This window comes from Mastigoproctus giganteus, chromosome 9, assembly GCF_048544385.1.
Source record: "Mastigoproctus giganteus isolate SK-2022 chromosome 9, ASM4854438v1, whole genome shotgun sequence".
Taxonomy (NCBI): domain Eukaryota; kingdom Metazoa; phylum Arthropoda; class Arachnida; order Uropygi; family Thelyphonidae; genus Mastigoproctus; species Mastigoproctus giganteus.
The window spans coordinates 187,264,889-187,289,601 of NC_143583.1; the positions used below are offsets into that span (position 1 = coordinate 187,264,889).

Sequence of the window (24,713 nt, forward strand, 5' to 3'; positions counted from 1 at the left end):
TGTTAATAGTGTATCCAGCCTTTACGGTGTTGTTTATTCAGTTGCTACACGCGTGCAGCTTTGTTTATGTGTATCAAGCGTGCCTCCTCATTTTGTAATTGTGCTTTGTTCCCTAAAAATGAGTAAAACACTTAAAAGGTGTGAAAAGGAAGCATCCTGGTGAAGATACTGCAGACTCAGAGAGAAAAAGAAAAGCAATATCGATAACAGAGGCGGACTGGCTCAAAAATTCTTACCCGGGAAAATTTATAGTGGCCTCATACTATGGTTTATGGCCAAAATCACACCGGCCTCCGGCCCACCGGGGTTTCCCCGGTAAGGCCGAGGCCAGTCCGCCTCTGTCGATAGAGAAAAAATATGAAATTGTGAAATGCTTTGAGCAAAATGAAAGACCATGTGATATTGCACGTGCTACAGACCTAAATGAGGCAACGCCGAGAATTACAAAGAATGCAGAGAAAATAAAAACAACTTTCATAGCAGGAACAACTCAAAGTGTAATTAAAATCCATTAGATTAAGACACAAAGAACTGGAAGAGATGGAACGGCTGTCATCTGTGGATAGAAAATCAAACAAAAAACAAGTTTGCTTACGATAGAAGTAAAAGCATTAGCAATATTTTATTACGTAATAGTCATAATAAAATGCGTAAGTATTTTATTACAATTATTTATTGTGTTTGGTAATGTTTTGGTTACCAATGTGTGTTCAATCTTGGGTGGTCGGCACTTAACCCCATTTTTCCCATAGGGCCTGTTGTTTATATTGCATGAGAGTTTCTAGGAATGCAACTATCGTGCTATACGAGGACTGACTGTACACACAGACAGAGAGAGAGAGAGAGAGAGAGAAAAATAGAAATTCAGTATTTTGATGGATAAATTGGAGTGTTTGAACAGAAGGCTCATTCCCTCAAAAGAATTAAATCAAAGAACTCCATTAGTCACCTACCCATCTCAACACTATGGCCATCATACATCTGGCCAAACAGCAGAATCACCATGGGTCAAATGCACTGATCCCATAGCATGTTCATTGTTATTTTTTTTTTTATTTATTATCAGCTTATAACAGGCAGTTTTATTAATTAATAATATCTCATATTTATATTGACTGTGTGCATAGTGAAATACAAGAATAGGGCATCGAAATGAAAATAAGAAACAATTTAATATTAAATGTAATATTTATTAGAAATTTAAAACAAATCTTTCAAACCAGCGGCTTTGCTAGCTAAAAAAACTTATTTCGCCAGTGTTATCACCAGTATCGCTAGTGTTGATAAAGGTGTTTTGCCTTTTCATGAATGATGAGTGAACTTTAACGGAATTTTATTTTGAGTTCAGTCTTCTATCCACAGATTTAAAGCTTTTTCCATTATTTTTGAATTTAACATCACGAGATACAGAGCAAATTTTTGAAGCAATTAGCGCTTTTTCACGGACACTACGGCGGATTTTTCTTCCGATTTCTTGATTGATCATACCATTGACTCATTGATTTTATAATATTTTGCCACAGACGACACACTTTCACCATTATACATTTTGTCTAACAACTCAATTTTACTCATTAATGTCATCATCTTCTTTGATCTTTTCACAATTCCCTTATTATTCGTAGCCATATTTTTGTAGGGGTTAGAAAAGAACTTGCCCACAATAAAGTCACTTTCTTTTACCGTTAACACACTCGAAAAAGCATGTTTATACTAACACTGCAAAACAGTAGGTTTTTCACTTTTGTAAGCATATCAATTTATAAATTGATAAATTTATAAGCATATAAATTAGAAACAAACCACGAAACCTTCCATGACAAGCGCATATAACAAATACTGAACAAGGATTAGTGGGAAACATCCATGCTCGCAATTTTGTCTCCCCTCTCCCCCCACCCACGGAGTGTTGTTTTGACCGAGAAAGATGATTTTAGCTGCACCCTCGTTTTTTTTATGGCAGAAAATGTTCACGGCACTTTAAAATTCACATTTTTTTAGGTTTCATTTTATATTAAATCAGCGACCCGCGAATACAGATACCACAAATAGTGGGGGTTTACTGCATTTGGACCTTAGAAAGGTTTTTGATACTGCTGCACATGGAAGACTGCTGCACAAATTGGAGCAGTGCGGCACTGGAGGCAAATTGCTACTATGGATAAAGGGATGGTTGGGTGGGAAAAGACAGAGTGGTAATCAATGGACACTTCTCTTCGTGGATTAATGTTATTAGTGGAGTCACTCAAGGTTCGGTGTTGGGTCCACTGTTGTTTTCTGTATTTACAAATGATATTGATGATGGTATGTCATGCTTAATGCCCAAGTTTTCAGACGATACGAAGGTTGGCAGGGTTGTTAAGGACACTAATGACAGTATGCTGCTGCAACAGGATCTAGAAAAGTTGAGCAGATGGACTGAGAGGTGGCAAATGAAGTTTAACACTGACAAATGTAAAGTACTGCATATGGGCAGCAGCAACCCCAGAGTAACTTATCAACTTTGTGGTACTACACTGACAGTGGTAGAGAATGAAAAGGACCTGTGAGTAACTGCGCAGGCAGATATGAAGTTTTCTGAGCAGAACAGACAGTCTGCAAGAGTAGCTCGTGATGTCTTGTCAATGATATACAGTAATTTTTCTAACAGGGATAAGCAGGTGATTATCCCCTTGTATAAGGCAATGGTCAGGCCACACCTTGAGTACTATATACAGGTCTGGAGGCCTCATTTTAAGAAGGATGTAGAGCTGTTGGAACGAGTACAGAGAAGGACAACAAGATTAGTGAACGGAACAAAGGGTTGCTCTTACGAAGAAATGCTTAAGTTTTGCAGATTAGTGTTTGGAGACTAGGCACCTGCGAGGTGATCTGATTGGGGTGTATCCCTGAATGGTTTAAGCATGCACAATGCTGATGGGATTCTTCCGCTTGCTCAGAATAATCACCTAAGTGGGCATAAATTCAAATTGAGAAAAGACAGTTGTAGGATATATGTGCGGAAGTTTGCCTTTAGCCAGCAGGTAGTTGTTTGGTGGAACAGACTTCCATCTTTTGTTGTGGAAGATGATAGTCTAAATAAATTTATGGCTGAGCTGGACAGGTATTTGGAACGAACAAAGGGGTGAAATCAGAGCGTTTTTTTTTTTTTTTTTGGCTGATGCTGCATAAGCTTGCTTTCGTGCATCGTATGCCTCTACTAATGCTAACGCTAATATTTATCAGTTATTTATAAATTGCTGCTATAAACACTTATACTTTGAGGAATTAAACTAGCCCCATGCACCTAATCACATTAACTTTTTTTTTTTTTTGTTAGTTGTTGGAGCATCAGCTTCTGTGGCTATAATACACCTTCCAAAGATTTTGCATTTTAGTCTGATCCAAGCCTGAGGCAGGACTCGAACCCGCGACTTTACCCACCTGGCTAGCCCGGTCAGCTCACATTAACTGACGTTCTCACAGGTTATCGTGATCGGGACCACTGGTTTCTAAAGTGCTCCTTTGTAGCATATAGCTGAAATATCAAATAACAATAAGATAATACAGCAGACTTCCAGAATAACGGCACCTTGGGGGGGAGGGATTGAAGATGTCGTTATTTTGATTTTTCCGTTATCTAAAATGTTTTATTTTTAATACATTTAATGCAGAAATAATGAGGCTAAATAAAAATAGAGAGAGATTAAGAATGCAATTTTTAATCTCTTTCTATTTCTAACATCCCGTTCTATTTTCTTTATTATATCAAGTTTAGTCTGCACAGGTAGCACAGTGGTATCATCACTGTACTACCCGCACAGTGATGATAAGGCCCGGGTTCGAATCCCATTAATGACATGAGTAACTTTTATGGGCTTTTTTTTCATCCCGCAGCTGAGTTAGTGGGCCTGAGGCTAGCAAGCAAATAGCTAGCAAGGTTTTTTACTCAGTACTGGGGTTTTTCAACAGCAAAACAGGCAAACTGACCAGAGAACACATAATTTACAGACACAATACACATGGTATATGAATTAACTTTTCAGAAAGTTAATTCACATACCACATGTATTGTAATTCATATACCATGGGTACAGAATTCACTTTCAAAATGGCGAACATAAACAAATACAGTAATCACATAACTTTTCGTTTTCTTCTTCTTTTTTTTTTGGCACTTCAAACCGATCTCAATGTATCGTTAGCACAAATTTTCCATTATTTGGGGTGCCATCAGCACAAATTTTCCATTATTTGGGGCGCCATTATTTCAAGTCTACTGTAAATACAATCACAACTTAAAAAAAAACATACAAGTAGTTTTAAGATGATTCGTTTTGCGATGATTCGCAATAACAACCAGAACCAGAAGTACAAAAACTATAAATACCCAATATGATGTAAAGAAACAGCACAGCTAATCAGATATAAGTGCTATCCCCATCTACCATCTAAGCCAACCAAGGATCAAGTGGCTGGAGATAAGAAGTGAGGAACACTCAGTTTGCTTGTTAATGTACTATTGTGGGGCCACTATTCTACAGTGTCAATTTGTACGTTTTAATTAAAAAATTGTTGATTAAATTAATAAAATAAGATTTGCCATGTGTAGTAAAGAAGTGCAGTAAAGCCAAGTGAATGTGAAAATGTTGCTAAAAAGTCACATAGATCTATCATTGGAAAAAAAGATGGATGTGTGAATCTATGTTGAAAAAGTGAATTAATTCATAGAATGGAAGTGGTCAGACACGTCCTAATGTGTGTAGAAAAGTATGAAATTGCCTCCATCAACTGAGTACCATAATGAAAAATACAGATAAAATAAAACAGTCAACACAACATGTTATGACAGTAAGTGTAAATGCAAGTGAGCAATAGCAGAAGTAAACTTTTAGGAAAAAAAATGGAGAAATTTTCATTGTGGGTGGATGACTTAAATCAAAAAATAATATTCCATTTACTCAAGCTGTTATTGCTGATTAGACAAAGTCAATTTTTGAAGATCTTAAGAAAAAAAAGGAGGGTGGTGATGAGACATTTTTAGGTAGCAAGGGATGGTTCATGCAATTTAAATCTTGAGGTAAGTGCCGCTGTGTAAAATTAAATGACTAGGCGGCAAGTGAAGATGCTGAGGCAGCTGCAGCATTTCCTTCAGTTTCAAGCCATTGCAGAGGAGGATAATTATCCTTCTGATCCCATTTTTAATGTTGACGAGACCAGGCTTTACTGGAAGAAATTGCCACACCAACCTTCATTGCCCATGAAGGGCAGTCTGCACAAGGTTTTAAGGCTGCAAAGAACAGGCTAATGCTTCTTCTGAGTGCAAATGTCTCTGGCACTTTAAAATTAAAACCAATGTTGGTGTACCATTCACAGACACCACATGCTCTCAAAGGTCTAAACAAAGCCATGTTTCCAGTCCACTGGAAATGGAAAAATGGAACAAGAAGGCTTGGGTGACACAAGAAATCTTCTTGGATTGTTATACAAACTATTTTTTGCCTACTATGCTCTGTTTTTGTCAAGAGAATGAATTACCAGTCAAGGCTCTTCTTCTCTTGGACAATGCCCCTGGCCATCCGGCAAACCTTGCTGAAGTCAGAACATCTCTGGATATCGATGTTGTTTACATACCACCAAACACCATTTCACTTTTGCAACCAATTGACCAATGGGTAATAACAATCTTTCAAGCCTATTACCTCTGCCAAACCTTCATGGAAATGGTGAAGATTTGGTCAGACAAAACTATCAAGGATTATTGGCACTCATTCGACATTTTGAAGGGCATTAATAACATCAACACAGCTTAGGAAGAAATGTCGGTGAACTGTTTGAATGGAGTGTGGTGTAAACTTCTCCCACAATTTATGCACAACTTCACAGGATTAGAGTCAGTGGAGAACATTGTTGAAAATGTTAGCAAACTGGCACAAGAGGCAGGATTGGAAGGTTACAGCTGAAGATGTAACAGAGCTGTTGGATAACAACTTTCTAATGAAGACTTTGAAGAATTGGTTAAAGAACTAAGCCAATAAAAGGAGGAGGAGGGAAAAAAAAAAAAAAAAGAGCCTCTTCTAAAATCTATGAATACAAACGACCTACAGTGCATCCTTTCAGCCACGGAAACTCACTGATGAGCTCTGTGAGATTGACCGTGACTGGGAGCAAAGTGAAAAGGAGCATAATTGTATCCATTGGTCCTTATTCTGAAATTCTCAAAGAAAGAGGAAATCTCGACCATCAACATTGCATGCTTTCTTCACAAAAGGAAAGATCCCCAACCAGGGACTTCATTAGAGAAGTAAAATCTCTGCATTACACCACTGTCAAAAAAGATCAATGAAGGGGCCTTACAGCTTTCAATCTGGTCTTTGAACATATCAAAGTAAATACAGGTGACCCCCGATTAACGCTGATAATTCAATCCAGAAAAACAGAGCGCTAAGTGAATTTGCGCTAAGCGAACACAGCATTCCCATAAGGTAACCTATGTATTTGTGAGTTGTGGTCGGTGCCATAGGATATTTCCTAATCAATAATAAACGGTAGTGAAAAGATGCACAAATGTCGGTCAAAATATTTAATATTCAAATATTTGTACATATAAAATATTCTGCATTACATACATATATAATTATGTGGCAACTACCTACATATCAAAATTAAACTTAAAATTCCAATTAAAATCATGAATTTAACTGATCTAAATTGATTTAATTTAATCAGGAAAAATGTGTTGATTTTGGGTTGAACTTTGGCCCTCTTCCACATAAACTAAAAGGAGTATTAATTTTAAATCCCCCGCAGCGTTACCACCCAACAATAAAGTCAACCGATCCTTAGCCGCTTTGAAACCTGGCATGTTTTTTTCTTCTTTCAATATGAAACTTCTTTTAGGCATTCGTTTCCACAAAAGTCCTGTTTCATCTATGTTAAAAACTTGTTGAGAAGTATAACACATAATACCCCTCTTCAATAATTTTAACAAGTTCTTTTTTGAAAGTTTCGGCTCCTTGATCTGCACTTGCGGCTTCTCCCTGGATTTTAAATCTATTCAACCAGCTCTTACTAGTTTTAAATGGTTCCACCTTTTTTTTTTTTTTTTCTTTCTTTTTTTATAATATTTAACTTAACTGAATTCTGCATATTATCTTCAATAAAATTAGTTAAAGTCTTTCCATTTCAATCCTAATAGCCGGCCTAGCCCTAGTTGCTTGCAGTGGAACAGCTATCTTTCCCGCTGCTAAAATTAATTCTTTATTATTATTTTTTTTTATTATTGTTCTTACAGTTAAACTTGCAAGAGAATTTATAGCACACATCCGCTTGTCTTTGACTGGAATCGATTTGCTTCAAAATGTCTAATTTAATTTTCAAATTCAGTCTTTTTCTTACATTTATAGTCTTTGTACTGTGCCCAGACGTTGTTGCTTTTTCATTCTTATCGGCCATTATTAACTCTTCAAAAATGTAACTGCGTTGGTTGCATTAATTATGATACAATGTTCAAGTAAACTGTCCGTTATGCACAATGTCTAATACTGTACTGAGTGACTTCAGAAAAATGCATATAATGCAAATATTACAAGCAATATAGTTGATCATTTTTTAAAATGTTGATCTCGGATCTACATAACAAGTCACTGTACTGCAATTAAATTAGCGTGCAAGAAAATTCCACTGAGCATGGGAAAATTTCTCAAGTCGGCGTGGGAAACGTTTTAATGCTGTTTTGCTATTCATTTTCAAGCTATCGACTCCATCAAATTAAATGATTTCGTTAAATATGCCAAAAATGCAATCTGTAAAAGAGCATTATAGTGATCTGTGACAGCTTTATAGTCAGATATGGGTTATAATATAAGAACAGTGTTATAGCGAATCAGCGAAGCGAACTGCATTATAACGGGGGCCTGCTGTATACGTAATTTAATTTTTTTTATTTAATTAAATTTAGTTTGATTATTTTATACTACATTACATTTAATTGATATATATTCATAAAAATGCTGTTTTTACATTCATAGCATTCATTTCAGAGCTTTAAATATAATATTATATTACTTATGTCAATTTTGAGAAGGGGCCTGGAAAGTAACTCATTGACTTACATTGTACAAATTGATTCATTTTACAACAATTTTTTTTGCGACAGTTCTTTCAGGAACAGATGGCTACCTGTATTTTGCTATTTGGATATATTAACCCCTTCGTGAGTATGTACATATATGTCTCTGATATATGAATTCTGTGGAATAGATATGTATATATTCATTTCAAAGTCATTTAATATGTCCCTTTTTATGTATGAATTGTCTAGAATTCTTAAAGTAATTGTGGATAATTCGTATTAGATGGTAAGAAAACAGAAATCAGAAAATAAAACCGTACTTATCAGCATCAGTTATCTGATCTGGGTATACAAAAGCCAAAACTGAATAAATTTTCGGGAATTATGATCTATAAGCTGATGAAACAGAATCACACAATATATATACAGGGTGTTTCAAAGTGATGGTCAATAATTTAAAGGTGAACTTGTACAGACTACAATATGCAAAAAAAAAAAGTCTAGTAAACATGGGTCCTTAATAAAGTGAATCGTTTTCGAGATATTGCACATTTCTAGTTGGGATCCACCACTTGACAAGGTGAACTGTACAGAGTTTGGATCCACCACTCACAAGGTAAACTGTACAGAGTTGGGATCCACCACTGACTTGTTTGTTTAGGTTAGGTTATGCTCATTCTCTCCGTTTCCTCTCTCTCAATGCTCCGAGACATAGCAGGCATACTAGTACTTGTCAAAGGATAGTCAACATGGAAAGAGGTTACAGCAACAAAGAGTATGCGGACATGCACTTCATGTATGGTAAAGGCAACGGCAGTATACTCAAGGCTGCATGTTTGTACCAAGAAGCATTTCCTCGCCAAAGGCAGCCCAACAGGTGCACATTCATCAGGGTATATCAACGCCTTAGAGAACATGGGCGCTTCGCACATGGAATACGAGCAGGTAGTTGTTGTTGTTGTTGTTTGGTTTTTAGGAGCATTAGCAACTAAGGCCATATTGCTCCGGAATATGCGGTGGTCATTCCCTGACCTTTCTGCATCCTCCATATTTGGTGGTGACGGGCTCGAACCCCGGTCTAATCAAGAAGCATGTGGTACGCACTGCTGCTCCCTCCCACCTGGCTACGGAGATGCCACGAGCAGGTAGGCCCAGAAGCATAACACCTGACGTTAGGGAAAGGGTGTTAGAAAGAATAGAACAAAATCCAGGAATTTCGACAAGGAGAGTTGTTCTGCAAGAGCGTGTATTGAATCATAGCAGTGTGTGGCGAATTTTACATTGCCAATTACTGTATATCCCCTACCATATCCAGCGTGTACAAGGTCTCAGAAATACAGACTACCCTCCCACAGTGCTCCCATAGTTAGTGGCGGATCTTAACAGAAAATGTGCATTATCTCGAAAACGGTTCATTTGCAGCCTGATGTTCACTAGGACTTTTTTGCTTATTTTAGTTTGTACTTTTTACCTTTAAATTATTGACCATTTTTAAAACACCCTGTGTGTATATATATATATATATACTATATATATATATATATGTGATATTACAGCATGTTAAAACAAAAATGTTTTCATTTTTAAATTTTGAAGATTTCATGCCACAAATTTAATTTTTCTTTTAACTTCCAATTTGATTTTTGACAATAATTTCACTCTAATGTTAGACAATCAAGTCAAAATACAGTCTGTCCTCGTATAGCACGATAGTTGTGTTCCTAGAAAACCTCGTGCAATGCAAAATCGTGCAATATAAACAACAGGCCCTATGGGAAAAGTGGGGTTATGTGCCGACCAGCCAAGATTGAACACACATTTGGAACCAAAACATTACCAAACACAATAAATAATCGGGTAATTACTTACGTATTTTATAACGATTAAAATCGTTATAAAATACTTACGTTCGTTATAAAATACTTACGTATTTTATAACGATTAAAATACGTAATAAAAAATATAATATATATTTTTATTATAATATAATAAATAATAAATATTTTTTATTATTTATTATATTATAATAAAGTATTTTTAGTATTTTTTACGAATAAAATACATATGTTATTCGTAAAAAAAATTATTATATTAAATAAAATAGTCGTAATAAAATACTTACGTATTTTATAATACGTAATGACTATTACGTAATAAAATATTGCTAATGCTTTTGCTTCTATGGTAAGCAAACTTGTTTTTTGTTTGATTTTCTATCCAAACAGATGACAGCCGCTCCATCCCTTCCAATTCTTGTGTCTTAATCTAATGGATTTTAATTTCACTTTGAGTTGTCCTGCTATGAAAGTTGTTTTTATTTTCTCTGCATTTTTTGTAATTCTCGGCGTTGCCTCATTTAGGTCTGTAGCACGTGCAATATCACACGGTCTTTCATTTCGCTCAAAGCGTTTCACAATTTCATATTTTTTTCTCTATCGACAGAGGCGGACTGGCCATAAGCCTTACGGGGGAAATCCCGGTGGGCCGGAGGCCGGTGTGATTTTGGCCATAAACCGTAGTATGAGGCCACTATAAATTTTCCCGGGTAAGAATTTTTGATCCAGTCCGCCTTTGTTTATCGATATTGCTTTTTTTTTTTTTTTTTCCTCTGAATCTGCAGTGTCTTCACCAGGACGCTTCCTTTTCACACCTTTTAAGTATTTTACTAATTTTTAGGGAATAAAGCACAATTACAAAATGAGGAGGCACGCTTGATACACATAAACAAAGCTGCGCGCGGGTAGCAACTGAATAAACAACACCGTAAAGGCCGAGATACACTATTAACACCCCACATTTTACTAAAGCACATTTCTGGGGGTTACTACCATAAAACAATAAAAACAATTTCCAGTTGTGTTTCTGCTAGTGGAATCTGTTATAAACTGGTAGTAAATTCCATCTAACTGCATTTGCGATTATATCGATAGCTGGAATTGTGTTGGTTTTTACGTTATTATGGTGAAATATGTTTCCCCTTCACTGATATAAAACACATAAATACATTTTCAGAATCTTCTTCATTCCTATCGTGTTGCGTTCTGTTGGGGTGATTCCGCGTTCGACTGCCATTTCTTGTAAACACAAAGGCGAATCGTGCATAAGCAAATTCGGTTCGTGTTATATAAGATAACGTTCCCCCTATTTATAAATCGTGTATGATCGAATTCGTGTAATGTAAACACGTGTTATACGAGGACCGACTGTATGCTTAAAAGTTCCACAGAGCCCACTTAACTCACTCGCTGAAATTCAGCAGGGGGGGAGAGAGAGGGGCTGTGCAAAGCTCATGGGGTATAGAATTTTTCTCGGTATGACTGTGCTTGTGCTTCACTGTGAAAGGACTGCTTTTATTATGGAAATGAGCCATATTTGAACAGAAGGATGAGCTCTCTCTCTCTCTCTCTCTCTCTCTCTCTCTCTCTCTCTCTCTCTCTCTCTCTCTCTCTCTCTCTCTCTCTCTCTCTCACACACACACACACACACACACACACACACACACACACACACACACACACACACACACACACACAATGTTTTCAAAACTATGGAATAATAATGATTACAAATAAAAAGTTAAAATTAGATTTATAATCAATTCGTTTATTTTTACCTTTGGAAATGGCAACATTATGAAAGCAGCTAGCTCCAGACGAGTGATTAAATTTACTACTATCACTTTTTGACCATAGCTGAGTATGTTCAAGAGGTTCAAGAGTAACTCGAAGTTCTAACGCATCCTCAACCTGGGTTGCTGAAAGGGAAGAGCACTTACACTTTAAAAATTTATCTTCATTTCTTTCAGAACAATGGCTTTTGTTTCCCATTCTTCGAGATGAGTGCGAATTCTGAATATTCAGTCTGCAGTGATTGTCACTACCATGGGATGTGTGTTGAGAATAGCAGTGGTCCACATATATATCTAAATTAGTACATTCAGTTTTAGTGCCAAGAAAATCTTCATGAATATACATTTCAGGTTTCTGACAGTTATGGATTAATTTCATTTTACGTTTATCATTTTCTAGATATGACCTGTTTCTTATTGAATCGAGTAATTCAGTTTTGTTACTGGTACTCCTAATATTTCTTCTAACATATTTTTTTAAAATGTTAGTTGTATTAACTGGAGGTTGCTTCACACGTTTTGTTTTTTTTTTTGAAACACCAAGTTGAATTCCAGGTTTGAGATTATTATTTATCATTTTACATGATTTATTCACTTGTTTACTTCTGTTTAACTGGTTTGCAAAAGAGGAATTAAGATTTTCAAGATATCTTAATGTTCTTTTGCCCTTTACAACTGTTCTACTTTTACCATTATTAGATAATTTTTGACCAGAAGAACCACCTTTTATGACTTTTCGAAGCTCTTTATTCTGTGTAATTCCACAAGAAGGTACTTTAACTGATCGTCTATCTTCTTTGTTTAATAAATTCTGAGGATCTAAATTCTGAGCCCAAGAAATTTCTTTCAAAGCTTCATACAAAAGAGTTAATTCAGTTTTCCTACCCCCTTTAGACTTTTTAGATGGTTCAATTGTTTCTGATGTCTTCTTATAAACTTCATCTGTTTTCAACTCCCGTGCTTCATCTTGAAAACTGGTGATAATTTTGTTATTATCACAGTCATCAGTATTATTTAATTTATTTTGAATTTTTGTTTTTAAAGAATTTACAGAAACATTCCTTGCCTGAAAGTCTTCTGTGGACAACCAAGAACACACCATTTTCTTATCTTCTGAAAATTTTTGTTGAATACCAGAAATTACATCCCCTAAAAATATATCATTACTGGTAGGAGGTGCAGTTTCTGCTTCTGAAGGACCTGGGGGTTCCTGAATATGTTGAGCAATTTTACATGATCTATCTTGTGTTTGAAAAAAATTTTCAGTAAACATTTTTTCAGATTCCCCACATTTCAACCACCTATTTTCAGAATTTGTACTGGCGTCAGCATTTTCACTACAAAGAGATGAGCAAGAGTAATTTTTTAACTTTGCATGATCCCAAAATGTATTATTTGGAACAGAAATGTTACGCAACAATTTTCTATCATCCACAGGAAGAGAATAGCTTCGATTATCTTTCATCTCATGGGAACAAAATGAGTCACTTGAGCAGGGCAAATATATTTCATTTTTTTCATGGAATTCTGAATATTCAGAATTCTGTATAGTGTTGCATGCTTGAATGCAAGCATCACCTAATTTTCTAGGATAATTTAACCTGGTATGTTCTAAACATTCATCATAATTTATTTCTCTACATCTACTAAAAGCAGACATTTCATACAACTGTACTTGCTTATTTACACTCACTTGTTTTGCTACTTTTCTTACACTGTCTTTCACCTCTTTTATTTTTAAATATAAATTTCCTGGAGAATCATTAAATTCTGAATAAGAAGGTCCTGTTTCCTCAATTTCAACATCATGGTCCCAAGAACGACTAATATAATTTTGTTTCGAATTCCCAGCGCACTGAAGGGATTTTTTTAACCTATCCTGTCTTCCTGCTAAAATTAACGATGTATTTTGGTCCAACCATGTAGGATCATATTTATTTATATTTTCGATGGATGATGCAAGTGAGTCTACATCAGTCAATCCATTAGGAAATTCTTTAACAACGACTTCAATTTCATCATCAACTTTAACTACTTTGGTAATTTCTTTTATTACTTTTAAAGGACTATTCTTACTTTTAGCCTTTCTTAACTTCATTTCACAAAAACTATATACCACAATGTTTTATGGAAAGAAGCAACTTCATATTTTTTTTGCAGAACAGGAACATCTGGTACAAGATGATGTGGAATTATCTAGAAAAAAGAAAAATTAAGTTTATTAAAAATTTACCACATGATTCCGTACTTCGCATCATGATATATGTACATATAATTAAAATAAGTTTTAATGAATTTATTCTTATCCTTTAAAGTCTATTTCAAGAGTGGCTATCAGATCTTCATTAATTAAATTTAAATCCTTTAATTTATTTTTTTTTATTTTTTTTTTTTTTTATGTGAACCCCAAACACGAGAGGTATTAGAACCTATAGTACTTAGTACCGTGCATGGGTTGGAGGTTGAGAAGACGAAAGAAGATATTTGTTGACATTGGACTTGAACTTCTGTAGATTGTAATTTTCAGGAAATACGTATGAAGGAAGGTTGTTCCAGAAAACGGCAGTTGAATGAATAAATGAGGAAGATGAAAAGTTGGTTCTGTGGGTTTGAAGTTGGACAGTAAATGGATGTTGGCTGGTGGCGGCACGTGTTCGGACTGTTTTGAAAGAGAGAGCGGGAATTATAGAAGCCAATTCAGAAGAACAGTGCCCATGGAAATATCTGTAGAAGAGGCATACAGCAGAAACAGTACGTCTATGAGAAAGCGAGTGGAGAGACTCTGTTAGAGATGAATCATTAATTAACCTAACTGCCCTCTTCTGAATGGAATCAAGAAGCCTGAGAGAGGTTTTGGGGGCACCACCCCAAATGTGGGAACAATATTCCATGGCAGGGCGGATTTGCGATTTATACAGAGTGAGCAGCTGTTTGGAAGAAAAGTAACGCCGAGAGCGAAAGAGAAAACCAAGTTTTTTAGATGCAGAGGAAGCAATATTTGTAATGTGCTTGTGCCAAGAGAGATTAGAAGTCAGGGTAATCCCCAAAAGAGATATATCCTTTTGCCTAGAAATTGGAGTGTCACTAAAGATAAGCATAGGAGCAGAAGAATCCTTTTTGCGAGATATAAGACAAGACTGAGTTTTAGAAGGGTTGAAATCAACTAAGTTGTCTTTGCCCCACTGGAGAATTACCTGAAGATCGGCATTTAAGGAATTGGTAGCAGATTTTCGAGAAGTTGAAGCTGATTGAGCAGGGCAAGGTTTCTCAAAATGGAAAGTTGAATGCAATGTGCTATCATCGGCAAAACTATGGATAGGATTTCCAGTCAATGGAAGAAGGTCATTGATATACAAGAGGAAAAGAGTGGGGGAAAGAACTGAACCTTGGGGGACACCGGCATTAGTGGAGAAGTTAGAAGACAGAGAGCCATCTACCATCACCCTCAGTGAGCGATCAGAGAGAAAACTGGATAACCAATTACTAAAAACAGTTGGCAAACCATAAGATGGAAGCTTGTTTAGAAGACCTTTATGCCAAACACGATCGAAAGCCTTTGAGATGTCAAGAGCAACTGCTTGTGTTTCACCGAACCTTTCCATTGAAGTAGTCCATAAATGGGTAACATAAGCCAGAATATCACCAGTGGATCGACACCGACGGAATCCATACTGGCGATCGTTGATCAGACGGAAGGTTTCTAGGTAGTTTAAGAGTTGGCGGTTAATTGATTTCTCCATTACTTTAGAAAGAGTAGAAGTAATTGCAATGGGACGATAATTGGATGGGAGGGATTTGTCACCCTTTTTAGGAACTGGCTGGATATGAGCAAATTTCCAAGCAGAAGGAAAAACACCTTTGGAATAAGAAAGTGAAAAAAGGCGGCAAAGAATAGGAGTAAGTTCAGGAGCACAGATTTTGAGAACAAGTGGAGAAATACCATCAGGACCTGGAGCTTTCTTAGCATCAAGATTCATCAAAATCCTTCTGATATCCTTTTGACGGAAGACCACAGGAGGCATTGAATGGACCGTGTTGGGAATGGTGGGAGGTGTTTTACCAAGTTCATTAATACATGAGCTGGAAGAAAAATGGGATGCTAGCAGGTCAGCTTTATCCTTGGCTGAAGTGACAACAGAACCATCTGGTTTGGACAGAGGTGGGAGCAGAGATGGGCAAAAGTTGCGGCCAATAGCTTTGGCAAGAGACCAGAATGCTCGGCTACCATTAGGGCAAGAAGCAAGTTTTCTACTCTTAGCCTGTTCAAACTCTAGTTTGGACTGATTAATAACTGCTTTACAATTGTTGCGAGCTTTGGTGTAGGCAGAAAATGAAACTGAAGAATTAGAAACAAGCCAATTACGATAGGCAACATTCTTCTCTTGAACAGCCTTAGCACATTTATTGGAAAACCAAGGTTTAGATAAAGGACGAGATTTTAAAGTGGAGTGTGGGATAAAGGATTCCATTCCTGCAAGAATAATTTCACTGACACGATCTGAGCAAACGTTGACATCAGGAGTTTTGAAACAGTAATCCGACCAAGGAAAAGAAGAAAAGAAGTCTCGCAGGTCATCCCATTTTGCATTCTTGTAATGCCAAACAACACGAGGTTGGGAATAGCCATGAGATAAAGGTTCCATTGGAGAAGAGACAATCACCAAGTTGTGATCTGAAGTGCCTAAAGGGCCTCTCACTTCGACCGTGTACTTAGAAGGGTTGTTTGTGAGAAAAAGATCAAGCGTATTGGCTGTATGATTCGGATTGTCCGGTATTCTTGTAGGTAAATGAACAATCTGTGCTAGGTCATTAGTAATTGCAAAAGCCTCAGCATCTCGACCTGCTGGGTCGGTGTGACTAGAAAACGGAAGCCAGCTGGAGTTGTGAACATTAAAATCACCAAGGAAAATTACCTCACTGTTAGGAAAGTTGGACTGGAGAAAGTCAAGTTGCAACGAGAGGAAGTCAAAGAGCTCCAAGTGATTAGTGGAGTTGGGAGAACGGTAGAGACAACAGATGAATTTGACACAATGAGGTAGAGAGATTTTAAGCCAGAGAAGATCAAAGAGTGGAGATTCCAAATTGCCAAGTCTCTGACAGGGAATATCAGAACGGACATATGCACAAGTACCACCTTTGAGGCGAAAGGAATCATACAGCGAATAATTTGGGCATCTGAGATGAACAGTAGTTGAATCAACCGATAACTGAGATTCTGTCAGAAAAAGTACATGGGGTTTGGCAGACTGCAAGTGGAAATGGACATCGTTGAGATTAGAATTGAGACCACGTATATTTGTGAAATGAATTAGGAAATCCTTGGGAGGTTTAGATCTTTTCGCAGATAAGCTTGTTCTATTAGTTTGACAATTCATGGTGTATTCAATAGTAAGAAAAAGTGGGTGGGACATGCTGTATGAAGTAATGAAATTTTTGGATATGGCGTACATGTGGGAAGAATATACCCAGATCCTTGACATAACGTGGCCTCGACAATGCTCCCCGCATACACACTACTCGGACTCCCTCCAGTCACTATCTGGCAGAGTAGAGGTAGCAAGATTATACACTAGCTGATCCGGAAGCCTCCTAGAGAGTTACCAATAGGTTCGGTCCGGTGTACTAACTAGCGGCCGGCCTGCGAAAACCGTTTTAGAGCTGTACCCTCGAAATGTAAGGAATATTGGATCTCGCCACAACGTTCATCATAACCTCAAAAGTCATCAATCATACTGCATGATGGAAGAGATAGGGAAGGGTTGACCGGAACTTAGCTCTAGAGACTAAACATGGGTTCCACCACTTCAAGCCTCCAATAAGCAAAGTGGTGGTATTTCGCCGGTTGATGAGAGTCATCTACCACCTAGAATAGGGATAATAGTGGTGAGAAGGAAGCACAAATAAGCCAAAATTGTTTTATTTTCGATTGATCAATGTATAATTTTTTTTATTAGTTTTAATGCAAACTCAAAGGTAAGTTACTAGATCTTGTAAGGCAAAGCTTCTGACACAAAATCTCTACTGATCCATAACAGAGATAAGTATAATTTTCTAATATTTTCTATTATGTAATTCAACAGATGTATAACTAATAGTTTCCTTAAAACTAATGCAATATGTGTGCACTGATGAAGTAATTGAGAATAGTATATTATTGTTATATTTGTATGTTACGTAGTATTATTCAACAACTTGAAATCCACTATGCTGGCTGCCTGTGGTCCAACTGAAATGTGGTCAACTTAGAGAAAGTATTAATATTTCACATTTTTATGTCTATAATAACTACACAGTTATTATAGACATATGTTACTTCTGCAATCATGTTAAGCTATTATTAAATTACAAATTCTTTCTGATCCTGTGACTGCCTGACAGACAAGATTAATATCACATCAGTAAATCTGAAGTGAATGCAAAATAAATGCAGTTATTTCTATTTATGAAGTTTAATACTTAATCATTTAAACTTACAAATTATTACATCATTATTAACTAGACAGCATCATATAAAATTATATCAAAACTGACTAGAAAAGTCTTGCAGAAAAGGTTCAGAGCAAAATAGTTGATTTGTCTTCCTTGTAACTACCTTTACTCAATCCCACTGTGTTACAATGCTACTGTAAAAATGAAAATGATCACCTATTAGTTAGTGGGCTGAAAAGTACAGTACTTAATCAACTTTGTTACACATGGTGTAATGTAATTGTTACAAGTTACTGTAACATTTTCTTGAAGTAACAGGCTTCAACAGTTCATATTATTCCATTATCTAACTGTTGAATCCAGATCATGTCAGATTTTTATCAGTTACTGATCATTATTTTCGATTTTGTGACAACTAAATCAAAAGTAATGTAACATAAACCAAAAAGCAGCAAAATCTGCTAGTTTTCTTTTTTAACCTACTAGTTCATAGTCACAAATTCGAATTCAAGTATTCAAGTTCAAATACTTGCTGTAGTTACTAGCATTCTTATTGAGAAACCAAGAAAAGGTTCTGCAGCATTGCAAATCACTGAAGGCTTGAATTTTTCTTATACTACAGTACAAAAGTACCCACAATTCTTCACTAACAAGTTTCCCACCATCACGCTTGTCTTTTTTCTGACAAGATTGTCAGAAAAAAAGACAAGCCAATTCAATAAAAAAATAAAAATCTGAGAATCTCTTTATACTGAGTTGAACTGGGTTTTGTCATGGTATTCACTCCAACTACTAACTTTGCTACACCAAATTGCTGAACAGTTTGTTCATCGGCTAACACCTTGTCTATTAACCCACCAACAGACATGCAAATTTTCCTTCTAAAATGTTGTTAGTTTTTCATGCCAGTTGTTAGTAACTGGCATGAAAAAAAATTTTAAATTGTTCACTTTCTGATACCATTCTTTATTTTCAATCTATTATGAACACAGTTGTGAATAATCCATTTTTTTTTTATAGTAAATGCATATATTTTTAATTTTTTTAAAATAAAACCCCCTCTGCCACACTTTAGACGATAAAGTTCTTTCTTGTTTTTTTGTTTTTTTTTGCATGTTAAAAAATTGCCCACATTTGGATGTTATCTTTATTGCTGTCAAGCAAAACTTGAATATAACTAAAATAATCAAATATTTCACAAGGTGCAGTGAACAGACTGCCACCAAGAGATGTACACAACAGATGAAGCAAATCAGTGCTTCTGATGGGAGACACTTGGATCAAAAATGATGGTATGCTTTGGTAATTGGACAGCATGCAACTAATTTTAAATTCTTGTTTTTCAACATAAGAATTAATATCCATGAATAGGCTTAAAGAAACACTTCATTTTATTTTTTTTAATGGCCAAATTTCTTCAATGACAAAATAATTGAGAAATTCATAAGTGTGGCACTGATGTCACTCATAACTTTTTTGTTTAAATTAAGAAAAAACAATTCTGGCATACTTTACCCAGGGGTGCTCCTGTTAGTGGTGTAAGTCTACCAAATCTTATTTTGTGCTCAATGTTTGACTCTAACTTCTTTTTGAGCACATCACATTATTTTGTTAAATTATAGTTTATAAGTATTTATAAACTATAACACTTGGAAATGATGTAATGTGACTGAACTTGGTTGGAAAACAAATTCCCTTCCTTCACAAAAGCAAGTGGCTAAGAACAATTAATTACAAAAGTTGATGATGGACCAAAGGACAAGTGAGATTTACATTTCTTGGAAATTACAAACATTACTACCACACTCTCGAGGCCAGTGGTTTTCAACCTTTTTTTAATAATGGTACCCCTAAGTAATTTATTTTGCAGCACCCCTACTCAATATTCTGTCTGTTAGATCCGATTCTCTCTCTCTCTCTCTGTATGTATGTATATATATATATATATATATATAGAATCAATTTACTAAAGTGTAGAACTGTGATATTATAATTATTAAAGTATAGAAAAGGGATTTTTTATTATATTAACCAATTGGATTAATGCCATCAGCGATAGAACATTACATCCGTCGTTAAATATATGCAGTAATTAAATAATGTTAAAATGTAGATTTTAACTAATCTACTGAACAACAGAAACTGATAGCTCAGCCAGCCATGGGTTTGGTATTTTGTAGGGGTTTAGCCCTCGACAAAGTCCCTTGCAAATTATCTTTTCCCATGGACGGCATATTATGTATATTTTTATTGAATTTTAATATTTATGTCTAACCAGTGTTGCCTAGGGTCTGGTTGGTTCATGGATTGCATCAATTTCAAACTACAGGACGGCCTCTACATTTTAACATTATTTAATTACTGCACATATATATATATATAATATTAAAAAAGAAATGTTATATGATAGTTATTACAATAATATAATCATAAAAATTACATTTAATAATACAAATTATATATATACAACATATAATAATTTTATTCTTTTTATAGAGGTACTAAGTAAGCATCAATTATAGATCACCACAAAATTAAAAAGGTACTGTACACCTTTTTATAATGAAATAAACATATAAATTTTAAAAAATAATAAGTTTAAGTAACTTAAACCCAAATTACGTGGCACCCCTGGAATGTTGTTGCGGCACCCCCGGTTGAAAACCACTGCTCAAGGCGATCAACAAAAAAAAAAAAAAAATTAATGTGAACAGACAAATTATTACTGTTATGGATAAAGGGATGGTTGAGGGGCAAAAGACAGTTCTAAATGGACACTGCTCTTCTTGGATTAATGTTACTGGTGTATAGGTTTGGTAGAGTCACACAGGGTTCAGTGCTGGCCTCAATGTTTTCAATATTTATTAATAATACCGATAAAGGCATATTAAACTTATTATCTAGGTTTTCAGACGATACAAAGGCTAATGATATAGGTGTATAATGACAGGAAACAAGGCATACTACAGCAACAAAGCTGAGAAAAATTAGATATGACTGAGAAGTGGCAATTGAGGTTAAACACTGATAAATGCTATATTGATAACTGCATAGTGATATCAGAATAGCATACCAATTAAGTAGTACTACGTCCAACATGATGAGAATCAACCGAAAGAGCAAGCTGGCTTTAGGACAGGATTCTCAGCTATGGATCACCTTCATGTAATATCACAGCTAATGGAGAAAGCAAATGAATATAAAACACCATTGTGCGTGGCATTTGTGGATTATGAAAAGGCATTTGACTCCATACAGCATAAGGCAACGTTTCGTGCACTGGAAAGACAAGGCATAGATACCCCATATATAATGATTTTGAAGAAAATATATGAGAACGCTACCTCCTTTACTAGACTAGACAAAGACATTAGCAAATTTAAAATTGAGAAAGGAGTTCAACAAGGAGACACCATCTCTGAACTCGTTTACTGCTGCCCTTGAAGAAACTTTCAGAAGATTAGACTGGTCGCAGAAAGGAGTCAATGTGAATGGAGAGTACCTAAACCATTTACGATTTGCAGATGACATTGTGGTCATAAGCCATGATCCCGAAGAATTAGAGGAAAATCTCAATCAGTTTTGGACTAAAGATGAATATGGCTAAAACAAAAGTAATGATGAACAAGTATGCCACAGAAAGGGAAATAATCATTGAAGGAGCAGTAATTGAAAAGGTGGAGTCATATACTTTTTTTTTTTTTTTTTTTTGATTTGGTAGTTGTTGGCGCATCGGCTTCTGTGGCCATATTGCACCTCCCAAGGTTTTTGCAGTACTCTGATCCAAGCCCGAGGCGGGAATCGAACCCGCGACCTTTGGGTTGCCGGGCAGGTACTTTACCCACTCGGCTAGCCCGGTCGGCAGTCATATACTTATCTGGGACAAGTTATTAACTGTAATGATAAATGGCTGGAAGTCAAGAGAAGAATAATAATTTTGGATGGATAGCATTCAGGAAATATGGTCACATACTGAGGAGCAATATCCCAGTTTGTCTGAAATATAAAATAATGAACCAATGTATACTCCCCACCATGACTTATGGAAGTGAAACTTGTGCACTCACCAAAAGAATGGAAGAGAAGCTGAGAACTACACAGCGAAGAATGGAATGAAGTATATTGGAAATCAGACTGTTAGATAAGAAGAGAAACACATGGATTATGCAGCAAACTCAAGTAAAGGACATTCTTATCAAAGCTAAAGAACTAAAATGGTCTTGGGCAGGACACATAGCTCGAAGACATGATGACAGATGGACTAAGAGAATAACAGAATGGTACCCAAGAGGAGCTAGAAGAAAACCTGGAAGACAACAATGGAGATGGACAAATGAAATTCACAAGTTTGTGTGTAGTAAATGGATGGCCATTGCACAAAACAGAAAGAACTGGAAAGTTGCTGGAGAGGCCTTCATTCTGCAGTGGATTGAAAATAAATATTATTTTATATTAATGACGAACTCTTGAATTAATGACAGTGTCTCAAGTTGGAATGATATAGCAATTACCAAGCTGTCATATTTGATATTTTAAACAAAAAATGGACTATGCAACTTCCCTTTCCAAGTTTTCAGCAGCAAATCTCAAAACAACTGTTTGAAATTTGTAATAATGAATCAATTTCTAAAAACTATAGTAATAAGAGATGAACCATTGTTTTCTTTACAACCTGCATATTAAATGTCTACCCTCTGAATGAAGATCTCAACATTTCTTCTCAATTAAAAAAATTCAAAATGGCAGGTCTAATGGTAAACGTTTATAAAGGCATAGTTTGTAATGAATTTATTTCAAATCATATAGGATAACTTCGAAATCATTAAGATAATAATTAAGACTAAATAAAAAATAGGATAATAATTAAGAGACCTGATCCATTGACAAGGAAAAATGTGAAATTACTCTCCACCACAATGCTCCTTCTCATTCAATAATATCTGAAACAATGCAACTGTACATCATATTTATTCATTTTCTTGCACCGTGATTTTGATTTTCTTTCTCCCAACTAAAGAACCCATTAATGAGACAATGAATTTCAAATAAAGCTGAAGTTACAGCGAATACAACAATATGCTTATGTAAAAAAAAAAAAAACGATTTGAAGGGTCAGTTTTGCAATTATATAACAGAGGGTAAAATGTAAACAGCCAAAGGCCTTTGAAAAATTGAAGTGTAATTATAATTATCTGTAAATATTTAAATGAAAATTCAATCCTGGAACCTTTTGAGTCCACCTTCTATAATGTCATACAATAGAAATTATGGGCCTAGGGTTATGAAAGATAATGCAATGATAACAGCAATAATATGCAAACAAATCAACCGCTTCTGCCAGCAATTATACTATTTAGCTTAAATGTCATAAATAATCGAGTATGGCTGCACTAATTACTGCAACAATAAATAACGTGAATAGCGCTCATCGTTTATACGATATTATAATTACTTAATTATTGACTGATTGATTGATGGAGCAACTATCAAAAATGTAAGGTAAGGATTTGAGCTCGCCCGCTCTCTTTCAACACACACACAAAAAAAAAAAAACATATTCTGTTCGAAGTGTTCACCAAAAATGATTCCGAGGATTGCAGCCCGACAGTTTATTAAATTGTGATGTGATTACAAAGCGCATAGTAACAAGGGATTAAAAACCTATTTGTTTTTACATAAACCACGAAAGAAACAATAATAAAATGGACTTACACTTACACTCGTCGACATAAAAAACTTGCATTTTCGGCAACTAGTTAAGGCGCGTGGCTCACAGCAACATTTCATAACTAATCATCACATCAACGTGTGATATTAAAAAACAAAACAAACCATGGTAGGTCAAAATAAACTTTGGTCAGTTCCTGGGTGACTTAAAAAAAAACTATCAAAATCTTATGTAAGAAAACGAAAGACCAAAAATACTCCTTTACCATGACGCGACCGCCGCGCAAGCGCAGAGATCACTGACCGAGAACTGGACGTCTTGCAAATTACATCCACAAGTGAAAACAGATTGTTCATACAGCTTCTCTTCACTCCATTTCACGCTATGAATTCCAAATCTGAAACTAATTTAAGGCGCCATTCACCAACTACAAAAGGTTGAATAAATTACACAGATTAATTTACTAATTTGTGAATAAAACAGTATTACAATGAATTATGGATTCAAGTCGGGTGACCGCACAATGTTCCACAACAGTTTATTTTATTATAAAAAATAAATATTAAGACTTCAATTCCAACATTCGTTGCGCAATAATGGGAAAGGAGTCAAAGATGTTGTTATGAAGTGTTTCGATAAATGGAACTTTCAAAAATTAAAAAATAGGTTTATATCATTTGCAAATAGCTCTTAACACCAAAATCAAATTATTCTGGGCGTTTCACTCAAATACAGCGGCGTATAAATAATTGGCCTACGCCCTGCCGCAACGTAATTTGTTTCTGTATTTATTAAACTTTTTTTTTCATTTTTATGTTTTCCTATTGATCCACTCCTCTGAGCAAATCACCATCGTGCAACTGATTAATAATTATAATTATTAGAAATCTTAGCCAAAAGACCAAGAAGCAATAACTAGATATTACGTTGCCCGA

At 35.6% G+C, this 24,713-nt stretch overlaps 1 protein-coding gene across 3 annotated transcripts in view; it reads right to left on the reverse strand.

Moving 5' to 3' along the window:
• The window catches only part of LOC150080951 (uncharacterized), a 233,556-nt gene extending 209,301 nt beyond the window's left edge, over positions 1 to 24,255 (reverse strand). For 2 of the 3 annotated variants that reach the window (XM_090382125.1, XM_090382128.1), the window contains exons 1-2: positions 23,823 to 24,255; positions 11,667 to 13,877 (exon numbers count right to left, since the gene is read on the reverse strand). In XM_090382125.1, coding sequence (XP_090238251.1) covers positions 11,667 to 13,779 — 2,113 coding nt within the window. In that variant the 5' untranslated portion in view covers positions 13,780 to 13,877; positions 23,823 to 24,255. The remainder of the gene's footprint in view (positions 1 to 11,666; positions 13,878 to 23,822) is intronic. The other variant, XM_090382126.1, reaches the window with a different exon arrangement.
• Between the last annotated feature and the right edge of the window lie 458 nt (positions 24,256 to 24,713).